At 42.2% G+C, this 23,996-nt stretch overlaps 1 protein-coding gene and 1 pseudogene across 4 annotated transcripts in view; both read left to right on the plus strand.

The window, feature by feature from the left end:
• Positions 1 to 1,555: 1,555 nt before the first annotated feature.
• Positions 1,556 to 23,996, plus strand: part of SH3RF2 (SH3 domain containing ring finger 2) — a 125,715-nt gene continuing 103,274 nt past the window's right edge. For 2 of the 4 annotated variants that reach the window (XM_010370622.2, XM_030927732.1), the window contains exons 1-2: positions 1,566 to 1,686; positions 2,853 to 3,336. In XM_010370622.2, coding sequence (XP_010368924.2) covers positions 2,959 to 3,336 — 378 coding nt within the window. In that variant the 5' untranslated portion in view covers positions 1,566 to 1,686; positions 2,853 to 2,958. Of the gene's footprint in view, positions 1,687 to 2,849; positions 3,337 to 23,996 lie in introns of all 4 variants that reach the window. The other 2 variants (XM_030927731.1, XM_010370623.2) reach the window with 2 other exon arrangements.
• LOC104668020 overlaps positions 13,746 to 23,996 on the plus strand; it is a 48,721-nt pseudogene continuing 38,470 nt past the window's right edge.

The raw sequence follows: 23,996 nt of genomic DNA on the forward strand, positions 1-23,996 counted from the left end.
CTCCCAAGCACTCCCAGCCAACATGCTGAGCTACTTTTTGTATTTTTAGTAGAGATCGGGCTTCACCATGTTGGCCAGGCTGGTCTCAAACGGCTGACCTCAAGCAATCCACCCACCTCAGCCTTCCAAAGTGGTGGGATTACAGGTGTGAGTCACTGCACCTGGCCTCAAACACCTAGTTTCTAGTCCCAATTCTGCCCCTAACTCACTGGACAACTTCAAAGAATCTCTTGATCTTTCTGGGCACAGCTGCCTCATCTGTTAGAAAAAGTGAGAAGCCAGTTTTGGCCATTATCTTTTGACCTCTTGCCCTCTTAGAGGAGGCTTAGCTCCCTTAAACCACCTCTTCACCTCTTTTTGTTGTTGTTGTTGCCCTGGCTGGAGTGCAGTGGCATGATCTCGGCTCACGGCAGCCTCCGCCTCCCAGGTTCAAGTGATTCTCCTGCCTCAGCCTCCTGAGTAGCTGGGACTACAGGCACGTGCCACCACGCCCAGCTAATTTTTGTATTTTTAGTAGAAACGGGGTTTCACCATGTTGGCTAGGATGGTCTCGATCTCCTGACCTCGTGATCTGCCCACGTCCAGCCTCCCAAAATGTTGGGATCACAGGAGTGAGTCACCACACCCGGCCAGCCTCTTAAAGTTATATCACTCCATGACATTGTTAAGAGCACAGACCACTTGCCTTCTGTGGTGGAGCTGTGACTCCCGGGATGAGTTATTTACCCTCTCTGTGTCTCAAGTTCCCTCAACTGCAAAATGAAAGTGAAGAATAATTTAGTGTATCCTTGGGTTGTTAAAGGGTTAAAAGGCTAACATAGGTAAGGTATTTAGAACAGTGGTTGACACAGATAAGGACTACCCTGGCATTAAGTAAGATTGTTATTATTCACTTAAACGGATACCTTTGTAATTTTACATGAAATGTATTATTGATAAATCAAAAAACAGAAATATAGGCATAATCTGAGGATATGAAAAGACTACAGTGGATAACAGGCAGGAGAACAGCTTGGAGGCCACTGCTTTTCCTTTTTTGAAAAAGCTTCTCTGTGCTTTGATTTTTCACGTATGTGTATATATGTGACACTAGTTTCTTAATTTAAACAGATTGAGCAAAAAGATGACTAAAGTCCCTCTTATCTCTAAATGTAGAGATTGACTATGATTTTCAAAGAGCAACATTTTCTAGGTGTCCAGCTTATCCTTATTTTCATAGCTTGACCATTTTTACTTTTGACCTTCCCAGGAAATCCTTATGAAGGTTTAAAATAAACACAATCACTTTGGTATGTTTATAATGGAGCAGGTTCCGGCTCCTTGGATACTAGAGAAAACGGGAAAGGTGAAAATATGAACTTTGTAAATACTTGGCCTTAGGGACTGGCTTATATTTTACCTCTTACAATCTTTTCCCAGAAACAATTCAGTTAACTAAAGGAAAGATCATAAAGTTAACAACCGCAACAACAAAAGCGTGGTTGGTAGGCAGCAGCCTGGCGGTGAAAGCGTTAACAGGGCTGGGTAAGGCGATCCCTAGAAACGAGTAAGACTGAGTGGTTAAAGTTTTCAAAGCGGTGGCAGCAGCGGCGCTTGGGGGAAAGGAAGCCGGTTGGAGGGAGCTGCGCACCCCTGCTGCGCGGAGGAGGGGGCTGAGCTGAACTCAGCAGAGGTTACACGCACAAGGTTAGTGGCCCCCACACGCCTCCCCAGCCCGCCGCCGCGCTGACATCTTTGGAGAGGAGTCTTAGGAAGGCGAGGCGCCATCGCTCATTCTCGCGTCCTATCTGTCCTGCTTACTAGTCGCTAGTGGAGCCACTGGCCTTCTCCCCAAACCTCTGGGCTCAGTGCTCACTGAAGCCCTGGCACTTGTGAGGGACAGCTGACTTCTCAGACTTTTCTAAACTGGAGGCTTCTTTTCATACATCCAAAAGGAAACTTGTTTCTGGAACAAGCACTGTTTTCAGACCACACACACCCACCCACCCCCACCCCACCCCACCCCCCCACACACACGATCCCTACCTGTATATGCTGCCCCAGTACGGTTTTTACAGGTTGTGACCACAATCCGGAATTCCTATCTGCTTCATTTGAAACTGAGAACAATGTCAAAGTAACTAAACAGGCTGCACTACTTTACCTTGTGGGAGGAATATTGTCTCTGAGCCTAAGGTAATCAGAATGAGGAGGGAAAAAAAAAAAAAAAAAAAAACCAAAGATGAAAAAAGAAAAGAAACAAAGCTTCCAAGCACCCTGACTTGTAGTTAAGGCAAAACAATGTTTGGAAATGGGTTTCTAATGGAAATTTTTCATTGCTAGCATCATGTGGGAAGGTATATTGTAAAGGAAATGATTCTACATCTGCATGAGATTCAGATAAACTTACCGACCTAAACTAATCTGCATGTGATGCAGATAATAGATACACTTAGATTTAGGGGAAGGAGGAGGAGGAGATAACTTCACAGAAAGAGCGTTCGGAGGGGGCTTTGTTGTAAGAATTGTGACTGTCCAGGAGCTTTCTCCCCAGGCAGGGGTAAAGGAACTCTTCTGGCCCTGGCTGGTAGAGAGGGCTTAGGTAGCCACTTCAGCAGGGCAGTTTATTTCTCTGCTCTCCTGGCCACATAGGCAATGAACAGTCAGTCTTGTGCTCAGTGTTCCTCTGATCCTCACAGCAAGCACGAGTTGAGTCTTATACCTGCTAGCATTGAATCAGAATGAGTCATCTGAAACTTGGGTGCCGGAACAAAGTACTTGCAAACTGCCTTATGAGACACTGCCTCGACGGAGGTGGGATATACCTCTCGGAGCCGTCACTTTTTTTTCTCTCCTCTCCCTCCTTCAAGCAGGCAAGAAATCTGACGTTCTCAAGAGGCCAGCTCTGCCCTCGTTGCTCAACTGACCTTACCATGTGGACTCTGCTCCTCCAGGTGGGAACTGGAGTTTTGAAATAAAATGGATGATTTCACATTACTTGATCTTCTGGAGTGCCCTGTGTGCTTTGAGAAGCTCGATGTCACAGCCAAAGTCCTCCCTTGCCAGCACACCTTCTGCAAACCATGTCTACAGAGGGTTTTCAAGGCCCACAAAGAGCTGCGGTGCCCTGAATGCAGGACGCCTGTGTTTTGCAGCATCGAGGCGCTGCCGGCCAACCTGCTGCTCGTGCGCCTTCTGGATGGAGTGCGCTCAGGGCAGAGCTCCGGGAGAGGAGGCTCCTTTCGCAGGCCCGGCATGATGACCTTGCAGGATGGCAGGAAAAGCAGGACCAACCCCAGACGTCTGCAGGCCAGTCCTTTCCGGCTAGTGCCTAATATCAGAATCCACATGGATGGGGTAAGAGAGATCTTATTTGTTAATATCATGCCCACATGGAGGTTGGATTTGTGTATACAAGTAGCTAGAGATTATCTTCTTTTAACTAAAAGTTAAACATTCAAGAGTGCTGCTGGTGATTCCCCAGTGATACGTTTCTATGGGCAGTGATCATTTTACTCAAATACAATGGAAGCCTGAGCCTATCTAATCTATCTAAGAATTCTCTTTCGAACTACTAAAGCTTCCTAGGTTCTCCTTTCCTCTTGTCCAGAAAGTAGTAGAACAAGGAAAGCCTTTTAGATTATATTTTTGGTGTTTGATTTCTGCTGTTCTGAGGCCAAACCAGTGCCTGGGAAATGCACGGAGGGTGGGGAAAAAAAAGAGAAAACAAATCCAACTGCTTGTTGCTTTTGAGATCTCTCGGAAATTTCCAAATGTCAAGTTTTTTTTTAATTTTACCCAAATCCATCTTCCCACCCCTAGTCATAAAGTGCTATTATGGCAATACTCATTCATAATCTGTTCGAAGCTATCAAGATACTTGACGAGGGAGAGAGTGCAGGAGGGAAGCGTCTATGTGGGTGGACTGATGGATAGCAAAGGCTGGGCTGTGAAGTACCTCAGCTGTGTATAGGAACTCTGCAGATGTGTCTCATTTTGCAAAATGAATGAAACACACAGAAGATACACAGCAGGCACTGCAATTAAAAAACCAAACAAACCCAGTTAAGCCTCGCAGGAGATGAATGCTTTTCATGTTTGGATAATGGGACTCGCTCTGTCCAGCGCTGAAAGCACACCCTGAGGACTTCATCTGACCTGGCTATGAGCCTTGTTGTGGGATAATGTGTAAGGGCACATCTGGAAAGAAGGACATGGTCGTTGTGAGTCCAGCAGAATTATTTGCACTGTCACCCCTGGAGTCAGTGTAACAAAGTGAACACGGAAAGCTGTGGCTTGGGCCATGGGCATACTTAGAAAATCAAAGCTGCATTCCTTCAAGTCTTACCTAGAGCAAGCATTAGAGTCTAAATGCTGACAGCAGGGTCCTACGTCTCCCTGCTCGGAAGAGAAACAGCGTGTGGGAGGGTCTTGCAGGACTGCTTCCTTACTCAGGAGTGAGGAGTGGCTTGTGATATGCATTTGGAACAACTTTCCAAAATTTTCCTTCTAAGGTTCACTGCATCTTTAAACCACCCATGGGGCGTGTATAAACATTCAAAATGAGAGTGGGAAGAAGCGGGACATTTTTTCATTGTAGATTCTTGATTTCTTCACTGTAGACTTTTTATTGCCATTGTGCTTGTATGTGAACACATTCCAGAAAAGGACTTTTTCTTTTTAAGTTCCTCCACTACCCCTGGTCTAGTCATCAATCAGAATCCACAGGTCTGGAAATGGCAGAGTGGGGGTGGGGAAGCAAATTGTTCTCAAACATGCCTGGTTTGTAGAGAAAGGAGCTCTATCTCTGGGTCAGCAAATCCCCCTTGAATTCTGAAGACCTAGCAACCTCTTCCCTTCCCCACCTTGCAGAAGTCTGACCTGCCTTTCAGCAGAGTATCATCACTCACTCAGGAAATGGTGTCACACTGGGAGCAGGCAGTTCCCTTAGCTTGGACTATTGTTGTGGTGGTGTTCATCTTTCTCAATGTGGCTGTGTTGCAAAGGAAAGGTAGCGATGAATGCAACCACAGCTCCCAAGTTTTCGAACTATAGAGGATTCCCAGGGCCCTTCTGGAACAGGGAACTGAGGTGAGAGCTGGTCGTACATAATAGACAGCCATTAAGATACTGGGTCTCTCTGGAATTCTTTTGCAGGGACTTATAACATCAGACTATAGTCTGTGCCCACCCTCCAAGGTGCTCTGGACCAAGTCCTATAGTGAGGCTGAAACTCAAGGGCTCCTGTGTTCAGAGAGGACCTGAGCTAGAAAGATGCTCTGCAAAGAGAGCAGAGCTGGCACCCCCACCTCCCAATTCCTTTATTTCCTAACTATCCTTTCTTGAAGTGACTCCTCTCATCCCTTTTGCCTTCCTCAATGGGGATATGAACAAACCCATTTCTGGATGTCAATATGGCTGTTGTTTTGCAACGTGTCTCTGCTCCCAAAAATATTACCTATCTTTTTGCAACTGTGAAAGTAACCATGCATCCCACAGTTCAGAGAACTGAGGGTTATCTGGATGCCACCGTCTGCTCAGAGAGTCAGAGGAATGGACTTGCATCCTTGGTCAAATCCTCCCGAGTTCCTTGCCCTCTCTGCCACAGTTCAGCCAATGTACTCAAAAGCCACTTGCTACCCACCTTATTCTAGGATAGTGTGAAAATTATCTTTGCAACGTACTCTTACTGCCTTAGAAAACATCTGCTGTGTAAATGCAAAGCATCATCATTAAGATTCATTTAGACATGCTGTATGATTTTGGGCAAAATCATATGTCTGCTGGGTCTCAATTTAAAATTCTGTAAAATGGGAAGATGTCTTTCATGAAAACAGACAGCCCCTGTGAGGCTTAACTAATTAGTATCTCCAAAACACTTTGAGAGCCTTAGATGAAAGGCATTTGGAAGATCATTATCACACGGAACATTATTATTGACTGTTTATTGCGTCCTGCCACGCATGAGGCATGCTACAAAATGTAGAAGGAGTTACAGCCCTTGCAGGAGAGTGTAATAGGTATTATTATTATTAAACTTGATTCTATGATGAGTTCAGGCCAGGATAATACTAAGTATAAAGTACTCCCCTCAGAAAGCATAAATAACCTGTTGTCACAGGGCACCATTTTGTAAAACACCTCTTTCAAAGGGCTTGCTGATAACCTGGCACCATGAAAGAGTTCATTTAACTTCCTGTCCATGAGCTTTTGAAGCCCAAAGTTTGTTCTGCTCACCTAGGCTCATCTAAAAAACAAGCTCATCAAGCTCTTTTTGTTGGCTCAAAGAGGCCTGATGCATCCTGTGCCAACCAGTGTTCTAGGGTGGAACCAATAGTCACACCTCATGGTGCCAGCCCAATAGAGAGAAAAAAAAAATTGCCTATTGTGCCTACATGTCTAAAACCCTCCCTAGATGATTGTGTAAAAAGAAAACTTGAGAAATAGCTGTAGGTTTCTACAGTGTGCAATTATTTCAAACCAATAGGCAAGATCACCAGACTCCTCCAGGAAGAGGCCCGGGTGGTGCAGATCCCACTGGTTCTTCTTATTCCTTCCCTAATGCAGTTAAAGCAAAGGAACTTGGCAAGCCTTCAAAAGGATTGTAGGATCCTGAATAGCTGGTCTGTCTTCCTCCTCATTCTGTTACACTTTAGTAATATTTCTCTTTTAGGATAGGTGGTAAAGAAGAGAAGTTAAGAATCTATGGACTTGGGTTTGAGAAATACCCAAATTCAAATCCTGACTCTGCCCCTCAACAGTTGTGCACTTTGGGTGAATCACTTAAACCTCAGGTCCTCTAATTCCCCATCTGTAAATTGGAGATAATGGTAGTACCTACCTCAGAGGGTTGTTTTGAGAATTAAGTGAGATGATTCATGTCACTTAGCTCTGAGCACAGAGACGGCTCATATTAAGTGCTCAGTAAATGTTAGCTGTGGTTGTTATTGAAGTAACTCAATACTTTCTACTCTAAATTACACACACCCTTCCAGCCCCTTGTTAAGCAAGTGCCATCCAAAGACGGTGCTTGGTACCCTGATTTTTGCATTGTTTTGTTTGTCTCCTCATGATCCGTGGCCATGATTCAGATGTGTGATTCTTCCCAGCATGTGCTGGCTTCGCAGCTCACTTCCAGAACCCTTAAGGCACTATGATCCATTCTAGAAGAAAACTCCCTAACCAACTTCACTTTCCCCAAACAGCACATTCAAAGGAAAACCATACACAGGGCAAGAACCTGGTCTACTTCCTCAGTGTCATCAATTCTTCATTCACTTTTTTATCTTTCGCTTTTTCCTGCTTCTCACTCTATTCCCCAACACAAATGTTGCCATGGGTTCTGCAGGGTTGGACTTTCTCCCTACATTGCTAGTATCATGCCAATCACACACATTTCTGTCCTACTTGCCCCTTATCAGCAAGAACACACCTGCCACCTCCAGTACACAGACCAGGTGGTTTTGTCCTAGAAACTTTTCAGCTGCTGTTGCAAGCAACTGATGGGGAAAAAAAAAATGAGGTCAGAAAGCACATCAGGGAATTGAGGTTGGGTAGAAACCAGAAGGTGGGCCAGCCTCTTTCCTGGGTCTCAGAGGTTGTGTCCTGTAACAGAGCTGTGATATAGACAGTGGGATTTTTGCTAAATTTGCAAGGGGATTAAAATCATCCCAGGCCCCTGAAAACAGCAGATAGGTGCCATCTGGGACAGCAAGTACCATATGTAGCAGGTGGAGGAAGACATAAAGGTAGGGGCTGAGGTTGAGAAGTCAAGAGACCCAGATGGTTCTCCAGCTTCACACATATTTACAAACATTTTTAATAACCACATGGCCCCACACTGGCATTGCCTCCAATCTCTCTCAGTGCACCTCTTTTCTAGTTAGTCTCCTCCCTTTTATTGCTTACTGTAGTGTTTAAGGATTTATGGTGAAGTGGGCTGTATTTGTGCCGGGATTCAACTGTTTGTTAGCTGTGAGGCCTTAGGCAAGTCACTTAACCTCTCTGATCCTCAGTTTCTAGATTTGTATAATGGAAATAATAAAGGCTTACATATATCATACAGCTATTATGAGATTAAAATGAGATAATATATATAAAGAGCTTAGCACAAGTGCCTGGCATATAACAGAAGCTAATAAACGTTAGCAACAGTAAATAACAAAAGAGTAACAATAGAAGAGAAAGTTGGCTGGCACTGGAGTTCTTTGCACACACAAAGAAACATCCAGGGATCCCCATTAAAAAAAAAAAAAAAAGGAACCAAAGATTATTGCAAAAGGAAAGGGAGTTCTCAAAAAGACAAAACTGTAGTGATGAGAAATAGATCAGTGGTTGCCAGGGGTTATGGATTGGGGGAGGATGTGACCAAAAAGGGGCAGAATGAGGTGATAGAACTGTTACATATCCTGATTGTGGTAGTAATTAAATGAAACTGTGCATGTGTTAAAATTCACAGAAATAAATGCCAAGAGAAAAAAGTCTATTTTACTGTATGACAATATTTTAGGAAAGGAAAGTAAGCTCTTGCACATTTCATTTAGGCTCTGCCTGATTTTCACCTGACCCACTCTGATTTCCTTTCATTTCTATGTGTATTGGATCAACGCTATTTCTGAGAAAAACTTCACTATCATTTAAGTGATCAGGGTAATCCCTGCAGTGGGCTCCTCCCTGTCATAGACAGTCGTTCCATTACCTACTTCAGTTGTTTGTTTTTGTTTTTGTTTTATCAGTTAAAGGTGTCTGGCCAAGCAGTGGACAAACACAACAAACAGCTCATTCCCCACAGGATGGCCTAAGCTCTGAGGCAATGGGTGGGGCATAAGGTTTTTCTTACTCAACCTCAATTATCTGCCATGTGCATTAGGGACATGTTACCTAAGGGATTGGCCAATATATATTTTTGTGTTGTTTCATTTCCTCTTAGGAAAAGTTGCCTTCCACCTGTCCCTTCATACTATAAAAAGACTTAAGAGAGAAGAAAAGTGCCTATTTAGCCCTTGACTCTTGAGGAACATCCTCATCTGGCCCAATGCAAGCACCATTACATCATTTTGGGCTTAGCTGGGACCCGCTCAACTATAGGTTGTGCATACTTTGAAAATCTGACATCCAAAATGCTCCAAAATCCAACACTTTTTGAGCACTGACGTGAGGCTCAAAGGAAGTGTTCATCGAAGTATTTTGAATTTCAGAGTTTAGATTTTTCAATTTGAGATGCTTAACTAATATGTATTCTGCAAATATTCCAAAATCAAAAAAAAATCTGAAATCTGAAACTCCTCTGGTCCCAAGGGATACTCAACCTGGACAACTTTACTCAATTTCTTTTCCCTTTAAAAAAAAAAATATGCTTTAGAGACAGGGCCTCACTCTGTCACAGTGCAGTGCAGCGCAGTGGCCCAATCATAGCTTGCTGCGGCCTCGAACTCCTGGGCTCAAGCAATCCTCCTGCCTCAGCTTCCTGAGTAGCTGCAGCTACAGGCACACACCACACCTGGTTCTCCCTTTCTTTCTCCTTCTGTTTATTCAAGCTTGTACTTTAGACCAGCCTTTCACATGGTGAATTCTGGTAATGGGTGTGCCACAAAGTGCCAGTGTCAAACAAACCTGAGATTAAAGTAAAACTAAACATTTTCCCTTTGCTGCAAAACTTTTTGCAAGTTTTAGCATGCTAATGAATTGCGAATTTCTAAGTGGGATCTTAATAAGAAGCACTTCCCAAATTTCTATGGCATTGACACCCCCTTTCTTCTCCCTTTTATTGTATTAGCCTCTTAGTAATATTAATTGTCCATGGAACAAAATTTGAGAAAGGCTGTCTCAGACTTCACATGCTCAGTCATAAGGCAAAAGATATTTTTAGGAAACTGTTGGAAAGTCACTATTGCCACCCTCTGCAGTATTTTAGTTCCTACCAGTTTTCAGCTATAGGCACTATGGTAACGTACACAGCAAAGCAAGGATTCTCACCTCCTCAGTGCAAAAACCAATCAAGACTAGTTGGTAAACCAACCAGTCAGTACACATGTATACAAACATACATATACATATTAACATCTATATATATATATAAATTAGGGATATTGATATTGATTTTAAGGTATTCATTATAAGACATATTGTCTATTTAGTTATAGTTCTTAGAGGGAAACAGAAACACTACTATGTTACATGCTCACTGTAGGATGCATCCAATTTTAGAAATGTTAAGATGTGAAAAAAGAAGTGTCTTACCAAAGAGTACATATTGTCTTATTCCACTTATATAAAATTGTAGAAAAGACAAAACCATAAACCATAGTGATTTTTTGGATAATGAAAATGTTGTATGCAATGGTATATAGTTTTACCAAAACATCAAAGTAGACACTTAAACTGGGTATATTTTTGCATATAAATTATAACCCAATAAACTTGATTAAGACAAAGAATTCTTAGACTCAAGAAATGATGGCTTATGAAAATATCAGGTGGTGAGGCAATTCAGTTTGAACAAAATGAAGCTTGATTGATAGAAAGAAACTTCCTAGAAAAACAAAAAGATGTTTTGAAAGTCAAGAAGTGTATGGTCAAGGGAAGAAAAGGCAGGGTCCGTTCTGGGCATGTGGACCTAGAAAAGGCAGGATAGGGCAGGGATATCTTGAATGAGAATGGAAGCTGAAGGAGAAGGGAAGGAAACAGATAGAGGAGAGGCAGAATGACTAGATACTTGCCTTCCTATCAGGGTGACTAGATACCACCAGGAAGATGCATGACAGTGTTCTCTGTAATAAAGTCTCTCCAGCAGCCCTCACGCCAGACTCGTTGCCTGCCATCATGAGGACTATCAGATGTATCTACAGCAACTTCCTGGATGCAGTGCAGCCAAACAAGAAGTTGCCTCTACTCCAAGCAGGTGACTGAGCTTACTGGGTAACTGAGGAGCAGTCTCCATGTTCCTGGCAGACAAGGCCATTCTTTTCCATTGAAATGTCAGGTTACCTGAAACCCCTAGCACACGTGAACACCAGCAAGAACATCCAAAGCAGGTGATATAACATGGGCGGAGAAAGATAATTCTGTTCACCATGAGCTGCTTCCTGCAACTGAGGCCTGTGCCAGTCCCCAGGGTCACACTGCTCCAGATACCCAGCTCAGAAGCCAGAGCATTCAACAAACTGTTCCTAAGTGCCTGCTATGTACCAGGCTGTCTTGAAAGCTCACACCAGGGACACTCATGAGCTCAGACTCCAAGACTCAAATAGTAGCTGAGTGCATCTCAGATCTCTGTCATTTCTTCAACCATTTTTCCAAGCACAAACAGAACAGGCTACTCATCTTATCTCTGAATACTGTGCTCAGAGCACCCAGCTCACAGCTTCACCCATATTAGGAATTTTTTTTAATGAAAGAGTAAATAAATAAACACAATCATGCCTGTAGCTGACCTCATGGGATCATGAAATAACTCCTCATTATGCAGAAATGAACCCTTTATGAATTGAGCCATTACAGAGCTATTTGAGAAACAAGTGGCACACTTTATTAGGTGTAAAGTCATGTGGTGGCTGAAACATCCTTGCTGTGAATCACCTTACTGAATACCTTTTTGGGTGATGAACATCGTTCTCAGGAAAATACAGTGAGCTAGCTTCAAGATCTCTTAGCTCATGAGTCGCTAACCCTAAGAAGATAGCAATGCCACTCTGCATATGTCTAAACTCTTCCATCATACACCACAAATTTCATGTGCTCTTTGATCTTGAGAGAAACGTTTCATCTTAATTGACACTTAGTCGTAGGGATACCAGTGACAGAAAGGAAGAGGCTCTGAAAGAATTTGCCACTGAGTTTATGAGTTGAACTGACCTGGCCTCCAACATGAAAGGAAGACTGTATTTCCTGTAGAAACATGGCCACTGTACTCATGCTGCCAAAGCCCTAATTTTATCAGTTTTTTCAACAATTATATTTTTTATTGTGGTAAAATACACATAGCATAAAATCTACCATGTTAGCCTTTGCTAAGTGTTCAGTTCAGCAGCATTAAGTACATTGATCTTGTTATGCAAGTGTCACCACTATCCATCTCCAGAACTTTGTCATCACCCCATACTGAAACTCTGTATCCATTGAACAATAACTTCCCATTCTCTCCTCTCCCCAGCCTCTGGTATGTATGTGTGTGTGTGGGTGTGTGTGTATATAGTGTGTGTGTGTATATATATATGTGTGTATATATATATAATGGGAAGTTTCAGTATGGGGTGATGACAAAGTTCTGGAGATGGATAGTGGTGACACTTGCATAACAAGATCAAGGTGCTTAATGCTGCTGAACTGAACACTCAGCAAAGGCTAACATGGTAGATTTTATGCTATGTGTATTTTACCACAATAAAAAATATAATTGTTGAAAAAACTGATAAAATTAGGTAAAAATATGATATATTTAAAATTATTTCTGAATAATAGGAATAGGTATTTTAGTATTATTTTTAAAATATGTATTCCAATTTTCTGCTGCTTCTGACTTTAGACATCTGATGATACAAGTAAACAATATAATGTTTACTTACTGTTTACAAGATAATGCTTCTTATAAGTAGTGGCTGTGTGCTTCTGGGCAAGTTACTTAGTGACTCTGAACGTTGTCACTATGAAATAGAAATAGTAAGGCTCACCTCATATGGTTATTGGGAGGATTTAATGAGATGATGCCCACAAAGTGCTTAGCACAGGGCTTGGCACCAAATAAGCTCCCAGTATGGTTAACTATCTGCTTGTACTCCTACAGGTAGGTTTCTCTTTTCACATGCTGTCATGCCTACCACAGGTGGACTGCTATTTCCCTGTGCTATAGACATGGGGATAATAAAAAACACAGCATCACTTGGAGGATATATCAAGATAATTCTTATAAAGCTCGTAGCACAGGACCTGACTCATAGTAAGCTCAGCGGCAATCAATGTCAGACATTGTTATTATTAATATTTCCCAGGTCTCACTTGTTAAACAGACACATATAAGATGCCTTTGATGGGTAAAATCCCTTTGCTTGGGCTCCAAAAGTGAGAGAGACAGGATCCATGTCCTCAAATAACTTGTGATCTTTTATGTAAACCACACGCCACTTAAACTTTATTTTAAAGTTTAAGAGTTATTAACTGCATCCTACTTATTATGCATGATGCAGTTAATCTTAAAATAAAGGTGTTCACATGTGTTACAAGAGCACAGATGAAGAACTGGTCAACTCTACAAACAAAGTATATGTATGGAGGATTTACTATGTATCAGTCACTGGGCTCTACCTACAGAATGTCATTTAACTCTACTGAGAATGTCATTCTCCTCTGAGAATGGTGCTACTGGTATCTCCACTTTATACAAGAGGTTTGTGTTCTGTAAGTGTAAATATTAATAAAACAAAATAGGAAAATATGATTACACATCAAAATTTATCATCCCTCTCATTGTGGGAATGTTTAGGGGAGATTTTAAGGTTGTACTTTTAAAAAATAGGCATCAACAGAAACCCATGACACTGAGGATTGCAAACCTCAGAATGCATTGCAGGCACGTAAGTTGGGTGGTGAGTCCCGGCCTCATGGCCCCAACACCACTGGCTTTGGAAAATGTGCCTCTCAGGTAGCACTTGCATGCACAGCATAGAGGGACCAAGAGTAGATGTGAGAGAACGTGGATCATTCACTGTCACCCTTTCCTGAAAGGCTATTAGGAAAACATTAGCCTGGAAGCAGGAGAAATAAGGCAAATAATGCCAGGGTATCTGAAGCAGACCACCAAGCTGAGAGCATCAGACAAACTGCCAGTGTTAGAGAAGGTAGGAATGAAACTGTCCAGCTACTTGTGAAACTCGCCATGTGGCTGACGGCAACCCATCCTCAGGTACCAGTGTAGCCTCTGTTCCTCCAGAAGTCAGCCCTCTGTCCCAAACCCAGGTTGGTCTTAGGTTCCTCCTCAGGTTCCCCCTCAGGTTCCCAGAGCCTCCAGTGCTACCCTCCAGCCTCCACAGCACATATCAGACAGTACAATGCTGTCTGTTCACGTCTCTTTTCTACTAGACTATAAGCTCTACGGGTAAGGAGGTGTCTTGTCCTCTTTTGTACCTAACACAGGGCCTGAAATGCAATCAGCATTTACTAAATACTTAATTACTGAATGCATAATGTTTGCCATATTGCAAGAAACTGCAGTTAGATTAGCCAGACTCATGGCTGAGCTCCTGGTGTCTTCCCTTGAGGCTAAACGAAAGGAGACATATCAGCCATTTTGTCCCCAGGATCTCTTCCAGCCCCTGCCTTGTTGATGAGGGTGTTGCTTGACTTGAGGCCAGGTGTGTTAGGAATGACATGTAGGTGCTTGCAGGGGATTCAGAGGTAATTGGGAGGTGAAAAAAGAAGTCAAACCAGAATGCAGCCAGATACCAAGAAGAACACCAACTGACTGGCATGCCAAAGCCTTCTGAGCAGGTTGCCCTGGTTTTTGCAGAATTAAGAATGATATCGCTGTACACATTAAAGTATTTTAATTGGTTGCCAAGGCGATACAGCAGAATCACGGGGCACAGAGCAGGAATAGAACTCTGCAGGGCTGTGTTCAGGAAAGGTGTTCATCTGTGATATTAACGAGCTGCCTGGATATGAGAAAGGCAGAGTGGCAATAAATCTTATCTGGGACTTTTGCTTAATAAACAGGAATGGCCGAGAAATGGAGGGGCAGAAGAGAAAACTTCCCTTCCCAACTCTCTGGAGAAGCAGGAGAGGTAATCTTCTGGATTCCAAATTTCTCCTCAGAGTCGTCAATTCCCACAGATGAGAGAAAGCCAAGTAGACTGGCTTGATGCGTAAGGGAAGGAGGAATAGATGGAGAGAACAATGGAAGAAGACAGCAGTGTTCTCTTCCTATTGAGAGGTGATTAAAAAGTATCCAGGATGCAGGAGGCTGCATTTTAACAGGGGAAAAAGAAACATTTACTATCTCCCTCTTTTACTTCTCTTTGTATTAGAAAGAAAAATAATAATTTGCAGTTAAACATATTTCTTTTTATTGTTTTGTTCTTGTTTTCTGCAGCTTTTCAAACACTAGGATTTTTTTCACAACATAAAGTTTTGTAGCTGAGATATTCCTGGGATTCCTACTTTCCCATTCCAGTTGCTATCCCAAAGCCTGGAGAATTAAGCCAGTGTAAGCAAGTGGAATGACTGTTCTCACGGATTGGGCATGGAGGGAGGGAGCAGGAAAGAAAGGAGTCAAAGAAGAGGTGGATATAGTTGCCAATCATCACCTTAGTAACTACTACCATCATGTAGCTCACACCATGTGGCAGGAACTGAGCCAAAGAAACATGTCTTCTTTAATCCTCTCAACTGTTCTTGGAGGTCTGTGGTATTTTCCCACTTTACAGATGAGGAAACGCTTACGAAGTACAGAGTCAGAACTTGAACCAGGTCTGCCTAAATCCAAGGGCTGGGTTCTAACCAAGGTGACCAAGACTGGTGTGGTGTTCCCTTTTGCAACCTCATCGAGCCCTGCGCTAGCTGCCATTGCTGGTTGAATCCTTTGGCACCAACGTTACCATTCTAATGTTGTTGCTAAGCTTCTGGAGCATGATTTAATCCACAGCCAATCTAACTCCATGTTAATTATATGCTGTGTTTTCACTGGGTACTTCTTGGTCAGAAATTTAAGAACATAAGTAGTAAAAATCAGTGTCAGTACATAGAGAGGGAAACAGGAGAAGGGGAAATTCAGTGAGAGAAAAGAGGGAGCTAGAGAAGAAAAAAAAGGCAGAAAAGGTAAACATGTGATCTGGACAGTAGAAATAAAAACCAGAGAAGAAGGAGGAGAAAAGGGAGGGTAGCCAATCAGAAATCGAATGTGCGAGGGAGGGATATTTGGGAGAGATATTTTATCTCGAATATGACAAGCTCTGGTCCAGAACTGGTCTGCTTTTCCTGAAATGTAAACAGATTCAGGACAAAATATATTTCATTCTAACAGAAACCCATTATGTGCACAAGCAAAATGGTCCATTGTAGGTGAGGAAAAATAGAGCCTGAAATTCAGGAAACTCAGCTTCCAATCCTGTCTTAGCTGAAAACCAACCATGTGACATGAAATGTATCTGAGTGCTTAATAAATCTTAGCCTTACTGTGGTTATGGAAAAAGTTTCAAGTTCCCTGAGTCTCAATATTCCAGCAACCCAAATTTAAAACTTTCTCTTTTCATGTTTTATAGAGTATGCAGAAGATATAGAAATATTTGCATTTATGTTTTTAAGAAAAAATTATAAATTTAAAAGTTTTCAGAAAAATAGCTAATATTTTTGAACGCTTACCATTTTCAAGAGCCTGTGCTAAATCCTTTACCCACAAAAGCTTATTTAATCCACAGAGCAACACTTGTTTACAGATAAGAGGCTCAGGAGTACTCTGGGCAAGCTACTCATGTAGACTGACTCTAAGCTCACATTCTTGACTGTCACTTCTGCTGGCTCATCTTGCAGCACAGTAGCTCTGCTTCCCTCATGCAAAGAGTATGCATAGCACATATCTTTTTTGTTTATTAACATGGCATTAGTAAATTTCTCCCAAGTCATGTTACCAGTTTAAATCTTGGTTCTCCAAAACTGCGTAGTACCAGCCACATATGTAGGGACCGAGCGAGTCTTCTAATTCCTTTGCATTCTAAAATCTCACATCTGTAAGACATCTTGAAGGTCCTCCAAGCCACCCCTCCTATGCTTCAGTCCTCTCACTGACTTCCTATTGAGAGGCCCACACACCCAGTCCATTTGAATCTCCAGTTTGGGGAAGTTTTCTGTGTCTGAGCATGTACTATTTCCTCCATCTCTGAAAAGCAATATTAGAAAAGTCTCCCTGAAATTAAGTCACATGAAACACATCTGCCCAGTCTTCCTTGGGCATCTGCTGCTCTTTGAAGGCAACTCAGGAGGGTTGCATCTTATTTTAACACCTTATTTTCAATCCTATTTTCTCCAGGCTGGACTACTTCACTTAGTTCTCCTATTGAACTGGTTTTAAGTATTCCTAACCCTGGGGACAAGATAGAGGACGAGTTAAGAACAGAGGCTCTGAAGTTATAATAGCTAATTTCAAATCTCAGTTCTACCTTTTGATAGCTGTATGACTTTGGATAAGTCAACCTCCCTGAGCCCCCATCTCTTAATCAAGAATGGGAGTAATGTGTAACCTACCGCCTACATTGGTTCTGAAATTAACAAATACACTTGAGAACTGGCCCATAAATGCACTTAGTACATGTTAATTATTTTTGTCATTATTTAATATTATTATTGCCACTCTCTCTGCATAAGTATCCATCTTATTCCACTGAAGGTCCCTGGTCCAGGGTTCAGTTGCTCTCTTTTTAAACCACCTGCAAATAAGCATAATGGGGTTTTGTTGCCTAAAACATCTCTAAAGTATCCACATGCTGGGGTTTCAGGTCATACCAGGAAGAATTGCCACAATCCTAGAGAATCTTTCTTGGGATTCCTTCTCATAAAGAGTCTCTAGCCATAACAAACCTTGCTAAAACAGTATCTTAATAATAGTGCAACGTTTAAGAGCACTATAGAAAAAAACAACTTTTCTTCCTCTAAGTTCTGCAGTGCACATCTCACATTCTGTGGGGCATGGTAAACTACCAGTATAACACAACTCAGTGAAAGGAAGAAATTCTACAATTCAATAATAATAACCACTAATATTCACTCACTACACAAATGTATATTGAGTGCTCACTATGTGTCAGATACTAAACTAAGCTCTGGGATATAACCATGAACAAGACAGACATGTTATATATATTTTATTGGGATAAGTAAAAAGAACAAAAAGTTTATGATCTTAGCTGGGTTCCCCTCAGAAGCCGACTCTGAGATGAGGATTTAATACTTACAGATTATTTGGGAGGTGTAAGGACACTGGCAGGGGAGTGGTGGCATCATGTAGGGAAGAGAGGGTGACCAAGAAAGCTGTGTTATGAGGCCAGCTACCGCAGTGGGCAAAAAAGCTTAATCTTTTGAGAAAACTCTGGGAACAGTATAAAACCCAGATCTTAGAACTATGCTGGCCAAGAGATGAGAGATCTGGGGTATTTATACCCGCATACCTGTCAGTCATTGGTTAAGAGCTGCCCCCAAAGGCAAAGTACATTCTAGAAGCTCAATAGACGGCATTCAACAAAATCATAGGTGTCAGCTATTGGAAGTGAAGCTGAATGGCACAGAAATGATAAAGGCTCTGAAGAAATATAGGCAGAACACCAACACTGTCTCTCTCTCTCTCTCTCTCTCTCTCTCTCTCACACACACACACACACACACACACACACAAATAATAAAAATAATTGCAAATTGCAATGTGTCTGTTATATAAACTAAATATAGACAAGGGTATGAAATGGAGGATAAAAGGAAAGATATTTGATTAGGGCGGTCAAAAAAGACCTCTCTAAGGGAGTCATTTATGCTGATACCTAAAGGATGAGAGGAAGGCAGGGAAGTGGGTTCCAATGAGGGAGAACATCCTGACCCTGTTCTCAGAGAGGAGAGAGGACTTGGCAAGTTACGAGTTCTGGAAACTGAGAGAAAACCCACATGCCTGAGGGGTGATAAGCACTGAGGCAAATGGCATGAGATAAGTTGCACGGGAAGATGCAGAGGGACCAAAAAGCCATGGTAATTGTGTTAGGCCATTTTTGCATTGCTATAAATACCTGAGGCTGGATAATTTATTTACTTTTTTAACTTTTATTTTAGGTTCAGGGGTACATGTGAAGGTTTGTTATACAGGTAAACACGTGTCACAGGGGTTTGTTGTACAGGTTATTTCATCACCCAGGAATTAAGCCTAGTACCCAATAGTTACTTTTTCTGCTCCTCTCCCTCCTCCTATCCTCCACCCTCAAGCAGACCCCAGTGTCTGTTGTTCCCTTCTTTGTGTCCATGTGTTCTCATCATTTAGCTCCCACTTGTAAGTGAGAACATGCCAGAGAGGAGACCTCAGGAAGATTACAATCATGGCAGAAGGCAAAGTAGGAACAGGCATGTCACATAGTGAAAGCAGGAGCAAGGAGCAAGAGAGAGAGAGAGGGAGAGAGGGAGAAAGAGGAGAGGAGAGGAGAGGAGAGGAGAGGAGAGGAGAGGGTCGGGAGTTGCCACACACTTTTAAATGACCAGAGGTGGGGGGAGGTGCCACACACTTTTAAATGACTGGATCTCATGAGGACAGCACCAAGGGGATGGTGCTAAACCTAATTCATAAAAAATCCACCCCCATGATCCAGTCATCTCCCACTAGGTCCCACCTCCAGTACTGGTGATTATGATTCACCATGAGATGTGGGCAGGGACAAATATACAAATTATATCAGTAATGAAGGGGGTTGGGTACTAGATGTAATGAGAAAGATTAAAGCAGGGAAGAACCTGACCTGATTTTCAGTTCAAAATATCAATTGGGGAACAAAATCATGTCCTTTGCAGCAACATAGATGCAGCTGGTGGTCATCGTCCTAAGTGAACTAATCCAGAAACAGAAAACCAAATACTGCATGTTCTCACCTGTAAGTGGGAGCTAAACATTGGGTACTCATGGTCATAAAGATGGCAGCCATAGACACTGGGGACTACCAGGTGGGGAAGGAAAAGAGGGGGATAAGGATTGAAAAACTATTGGGTACAATGCTCAGTACCTGGGTGACAGGATCATTTGTGCCCTAAACCTCAGCATCCCACAATACACTCAGGTAACAAACCTGCACATGGACAGAATCCTAAAATAAAAGTTGAAGAGAAAAAGGAAGATCAGGGTATTAGAAAGGTGGGAAGAATATAAAATGAGCTTCTAGTACCAAAATTTGTCAGAGAAGTAGAGCGAAATTTTCCCTCTCTCCCTGTCTTTCTCCTGTTGGAAGGTCATTAAGGATTCAGGTACCTGACCATGCAGAGCTATGTTTTATCTACCACAGATGAACATAGCATATATGGTCAGCCATACATGTCTATAATTCAATGTCATATAAAATGTTACTTTGTGTGATCATATCATACGGTCCAAAAGAAGAGAATTGGAAAGAAGAGCAGGGTAAGTTTAGTTATATATGGGAAGATCAAGGAAGCTGTAGTCTGATAAAAAGGCCATTCAAACTTTATAACTTGGAATGAAGTTTATGTTCGGGAGACATGATAGGGAGGAAATTGAGGCCAGATTCCAAAAGGATAAGTTAAGATAAAGGAGAGTGGAAGCATGCGTGGAATAGACCAGAACTTCCCAAACTTTAATAAATCAGCTGAAGACCCTGTAAAAATGTGCATTCTGATTTAGCAGATCTGGGAATCTGAATTTCTCATAAGTTCTCAGGTAATGCCTTTGCTGCTGGTCCTCGAACAACATCCAGAGTAGCAAAGGTATAGACGTCATAGAGAAAGCTGGAAGAAGAGTCACTAAATAACAGTTCAAGATATAACAGGATTGGTAGAAAGCATTCTTTTGCTTTTTTATTTGTATTTTTATTTTTTATTTTTGAGACAGAGTGAGACTCTGTGACCCAGGCCTGAGTGCAGTGGCCCAATCTCAGCTCGCTGCAACTTCCACCTCCCAGGTTCAAGCAATTCTCCTGCCTCAGGCCTCCGAGTAGCTGGGATTACAGGTGCGTGCCACCACACCCAGCTAATTTTTGTATTTTTAGTAGAGACAGTATTTCACCATGTTGGCCAGGCTGGTCTCAAACTCCTGACCTCAAGTGATCCACCTGCCTCAGCCTCCCAAAATGTTGGAGTTACAGTTGTTAGCCACTGCACCTGGCCATCTTTTGCTTTTGTGTCTAAGCATGTTTCTAGGTAGAGGGGAAGGAGCAAAGGAGTTAAGATATAGAAATTATAGATGTATACTACTGTTAAATGAAAGGGAGAGAAGTGATGGGAATAATCCATAAAAAGTTTGTAGAAAGGGAAGGATCAAGACCACAGATCTAGAGGTTACTTCTGTAAAGAAAGAAGGATTGTGAAGGGGGAAGGAGGGAAGAAAGAAGTTACCTAGGTAATTTGGGAGTTAAAGACAAGGAAATGTGACAGAGCTTACTTCAGATGGCTTCAGTATATCTGCTCTCAAACAAAAGACTGGCTTATTCTTGCTCCAGATCTTACTGGAGAAGAAGGTTGTGGTAGAACTGGTATAAACTGTAGCAACTCATGTCTCCTCTTCATAACTATCAGGTAGCAAAGATAGAAGTTTTGTTGTATGGGTTAATCGAATGAAATTAAGTTGATTAAGAAAGCTTTGGCTGTCTTTTCCTTTGAGACAGCCAATTCTTTTATATAACAGCTGTTTCATAAAAGTCCTTTACAGAGCAACATGATATACCAAACCAAACTAATTTTAGAAACAATCATATTATAAAATGTATTCCCTAAATACCAAAGTTGTTACTTTCAACAGATATTGCATTGATCTTGAATTACAAAATATTGTTAATATCTAAAAACAAGCAAACAAAAAAAACCCTACTTTGGCTCCTGTGTGGGAAATGAATTTCTGCAAACAATAATGAACAATTCTGGTCTTCTGGGTGGGTGGCCTGGACTAAGATAGTAGCCGTAATGCAGAGAAGTGGATGAATTTAAGAGTAAATTGAAAGTAGAAGAGTGAATTTGCAGTAGAACTTGCCGCAAATTGAACATGCACATTGGACCCTTTATCTGTCGCTAACCTTACTGAATACCCAGTATGCTAAGCACTTCTGTTTAACGATTGCAGCCCCTGTGTGAGGTGGGTACTATTATCTCTATTTCCATTTTACAGGTAAGGATACTGAGGCTCAGAAAGATTAACCTGCTCAAAGTCATACAGAGAGCAAGAGACAAATCTGGATTTGGGCAAAGCTGATGCTCTGAAGGTGCTATACTATAACATTAAACATACTTGGGGTGGGGGTCTGTCTAATGTCACCTTCTCTGAATGAGCACCTCACTGTTCACTTCAACAATGTTCACCTGCAGGATGTTTTCAGGCAGGGGAACATCACAGGCATTAAAACCAGAAGACCAACTGGGCGCAGTGGCTCACGCCTGTAATCCCAATACTTTCAGAGGCCGAGGACCAGTCGGGCACAGTGGCTCATGCCTGTAATCCCAATACTTTCAGAGGCCGAGGTGGGCAGATCATTTTAGGTCAGGAGTTCGAGACCAGCCTGGCCAACATGGTGAAACCCCGTCTCTACTAAAAATACAAAAATTAGCCAGGCGTGGTGGCGCATGCCTGTAATCCCAGCTACTTGGGAGGCTGAGGCAGGAGAATCGCTTGAATCCAGAAGGCGGAGGTTTCAGTGAGCCAAGATCATCCCACTGCACTCCAACCTAGGCAACAAGAGCAAAACTCCGTCTCAAAAAAAAACAAAACAAAACACAACAAAACAAAGCCTGTGTTTGAATCCAGGTCTTTCATGTGCTCAATGTCACTAGAACTCTTGGAGCCTCAGTTTCCTCCTCTGTAAAACTATAACACCTACTTCAGATGGTTGTTCTCAAGACTAGATGGAACCCTGTAAGGCTGAATCATTAGTTGTTGCAGAGTCAACTCAGACCACCTCCCTGAATGGCTCTAGCTGGGAGCAGAATTGAGGTGTAGTCAGGTCAACATTCTTAGGAGTTGGTTCAGGGGACTCAGCTCTAAGCACTCAGGGACAGGTTTTCATCCCAGGGGAATGCATTCAAGCAAATTATTCTCATGACTCTGCTTGAAGCCTGATCTGGATTGGGTATTACATCAAAGGCACTCCTAAACCAAGTTTATCATGGGTTTTCTTTTAAAATGCCACCATATAAGGAATCATAAAACATAGGTGCTGAGAGCTTTAAAGGGCCCTAAAAACACATCTGGTCCAATGTCTTCTTATACAAATGTGCAGCATAGGCCTAACGAGAAAAATGGAACTTTCCAAGGTCACCCAGTTTGCAAGGAACACACACAAGGACCAAACTCCAGGTTTCCTGACTCTTGGTCCATGCATTTCATATTTCACCAAACTGCCTTGCTTCTTGCCCAGGGTCATTGTAATCAGTTTGCTGGGCTTGGGTCAGAAGCCTCCAAATCAGGCTGCAACATAAAGAATTCCATTAGAAACACGAACACATCCAAGATCATGTGTAATGTTTTACAATGTGGCCTGTTTAGGGCACTTTCAGACCTCTGGCACTCAACTGCAATTTGATCTGAAAAACAAATAAGCATTTATATGGTCTCACAGTTTATGGCAATTTTGAGCCTCAAAAAGTAGTTTCCAAAGACTCCAGGCAGAGAAGCAGGGAAAAGCTATCCAGAGAGACACAGAATAAAACTGAGACAGCAATGAAAACGTCTCCAAAAGGTAACATGAAAGGGAAGAAAAAGGTGACCGTGGAATTGGCAGGAAGTACCTCCAGCTTTGTGGATATTGTCATCTAAAGGCACTTTTTATGCAACCATTTGCCCAATCCGATCAATTATTTTGGTTTTGTTTTTTAACATTTTTAATTATTTCCAAAGAATAGAAAAGTGATTGCCAGGTCAAAGGGATGAACATTTCTGAGACTCCTGATACGTAATATTAATTTACTGTCATCTGTGTTTGCCAGAACTCTTCTAGTTGCAAATGACAGAAACCACCTCAAACTAGCTCAAACAAAACTGGGTATTTGATAGCTCACAGGCTGGAAAATTTAGAGTGAGAGCCAGACTAAGAGCCTACAAGGACCCAGATAGCTCTGGCCGATCACCCCGCCCTGCCTTAACTCCACTTCTTTATATGAATTGACCTCATTATCTCCATTTACAAAGGACACTCTCCATAACTTAGATCCCCCAGGCTTCTTAGTTGCAAACAATAAAATCTACAGGAAAAAAAAAAATCAGCAGAGGCAGGATAATAAAAAGAATATTAGGTTGTTCACAGAACCTCTAGGAGGGCTGAGGACTGGTTTGAGGCCACCTTGCAGGAACA

This window comes from Rhinopithecus roxellana, chromosome 3 (genome assembly GCF_007565055.1).
Source record: "Rhinopithecus roxellana isolate Shanxi Qingling chromosome 3, ASM756505v1, whole genome shotgun sequence".
Classification (NCBI taxonomy): Eukaryota; Metazoa; Chordata; class Mammalia; order Primates; family Cercopithecidae; genus Rhinopithecus; species Rhinopithecus roxellana.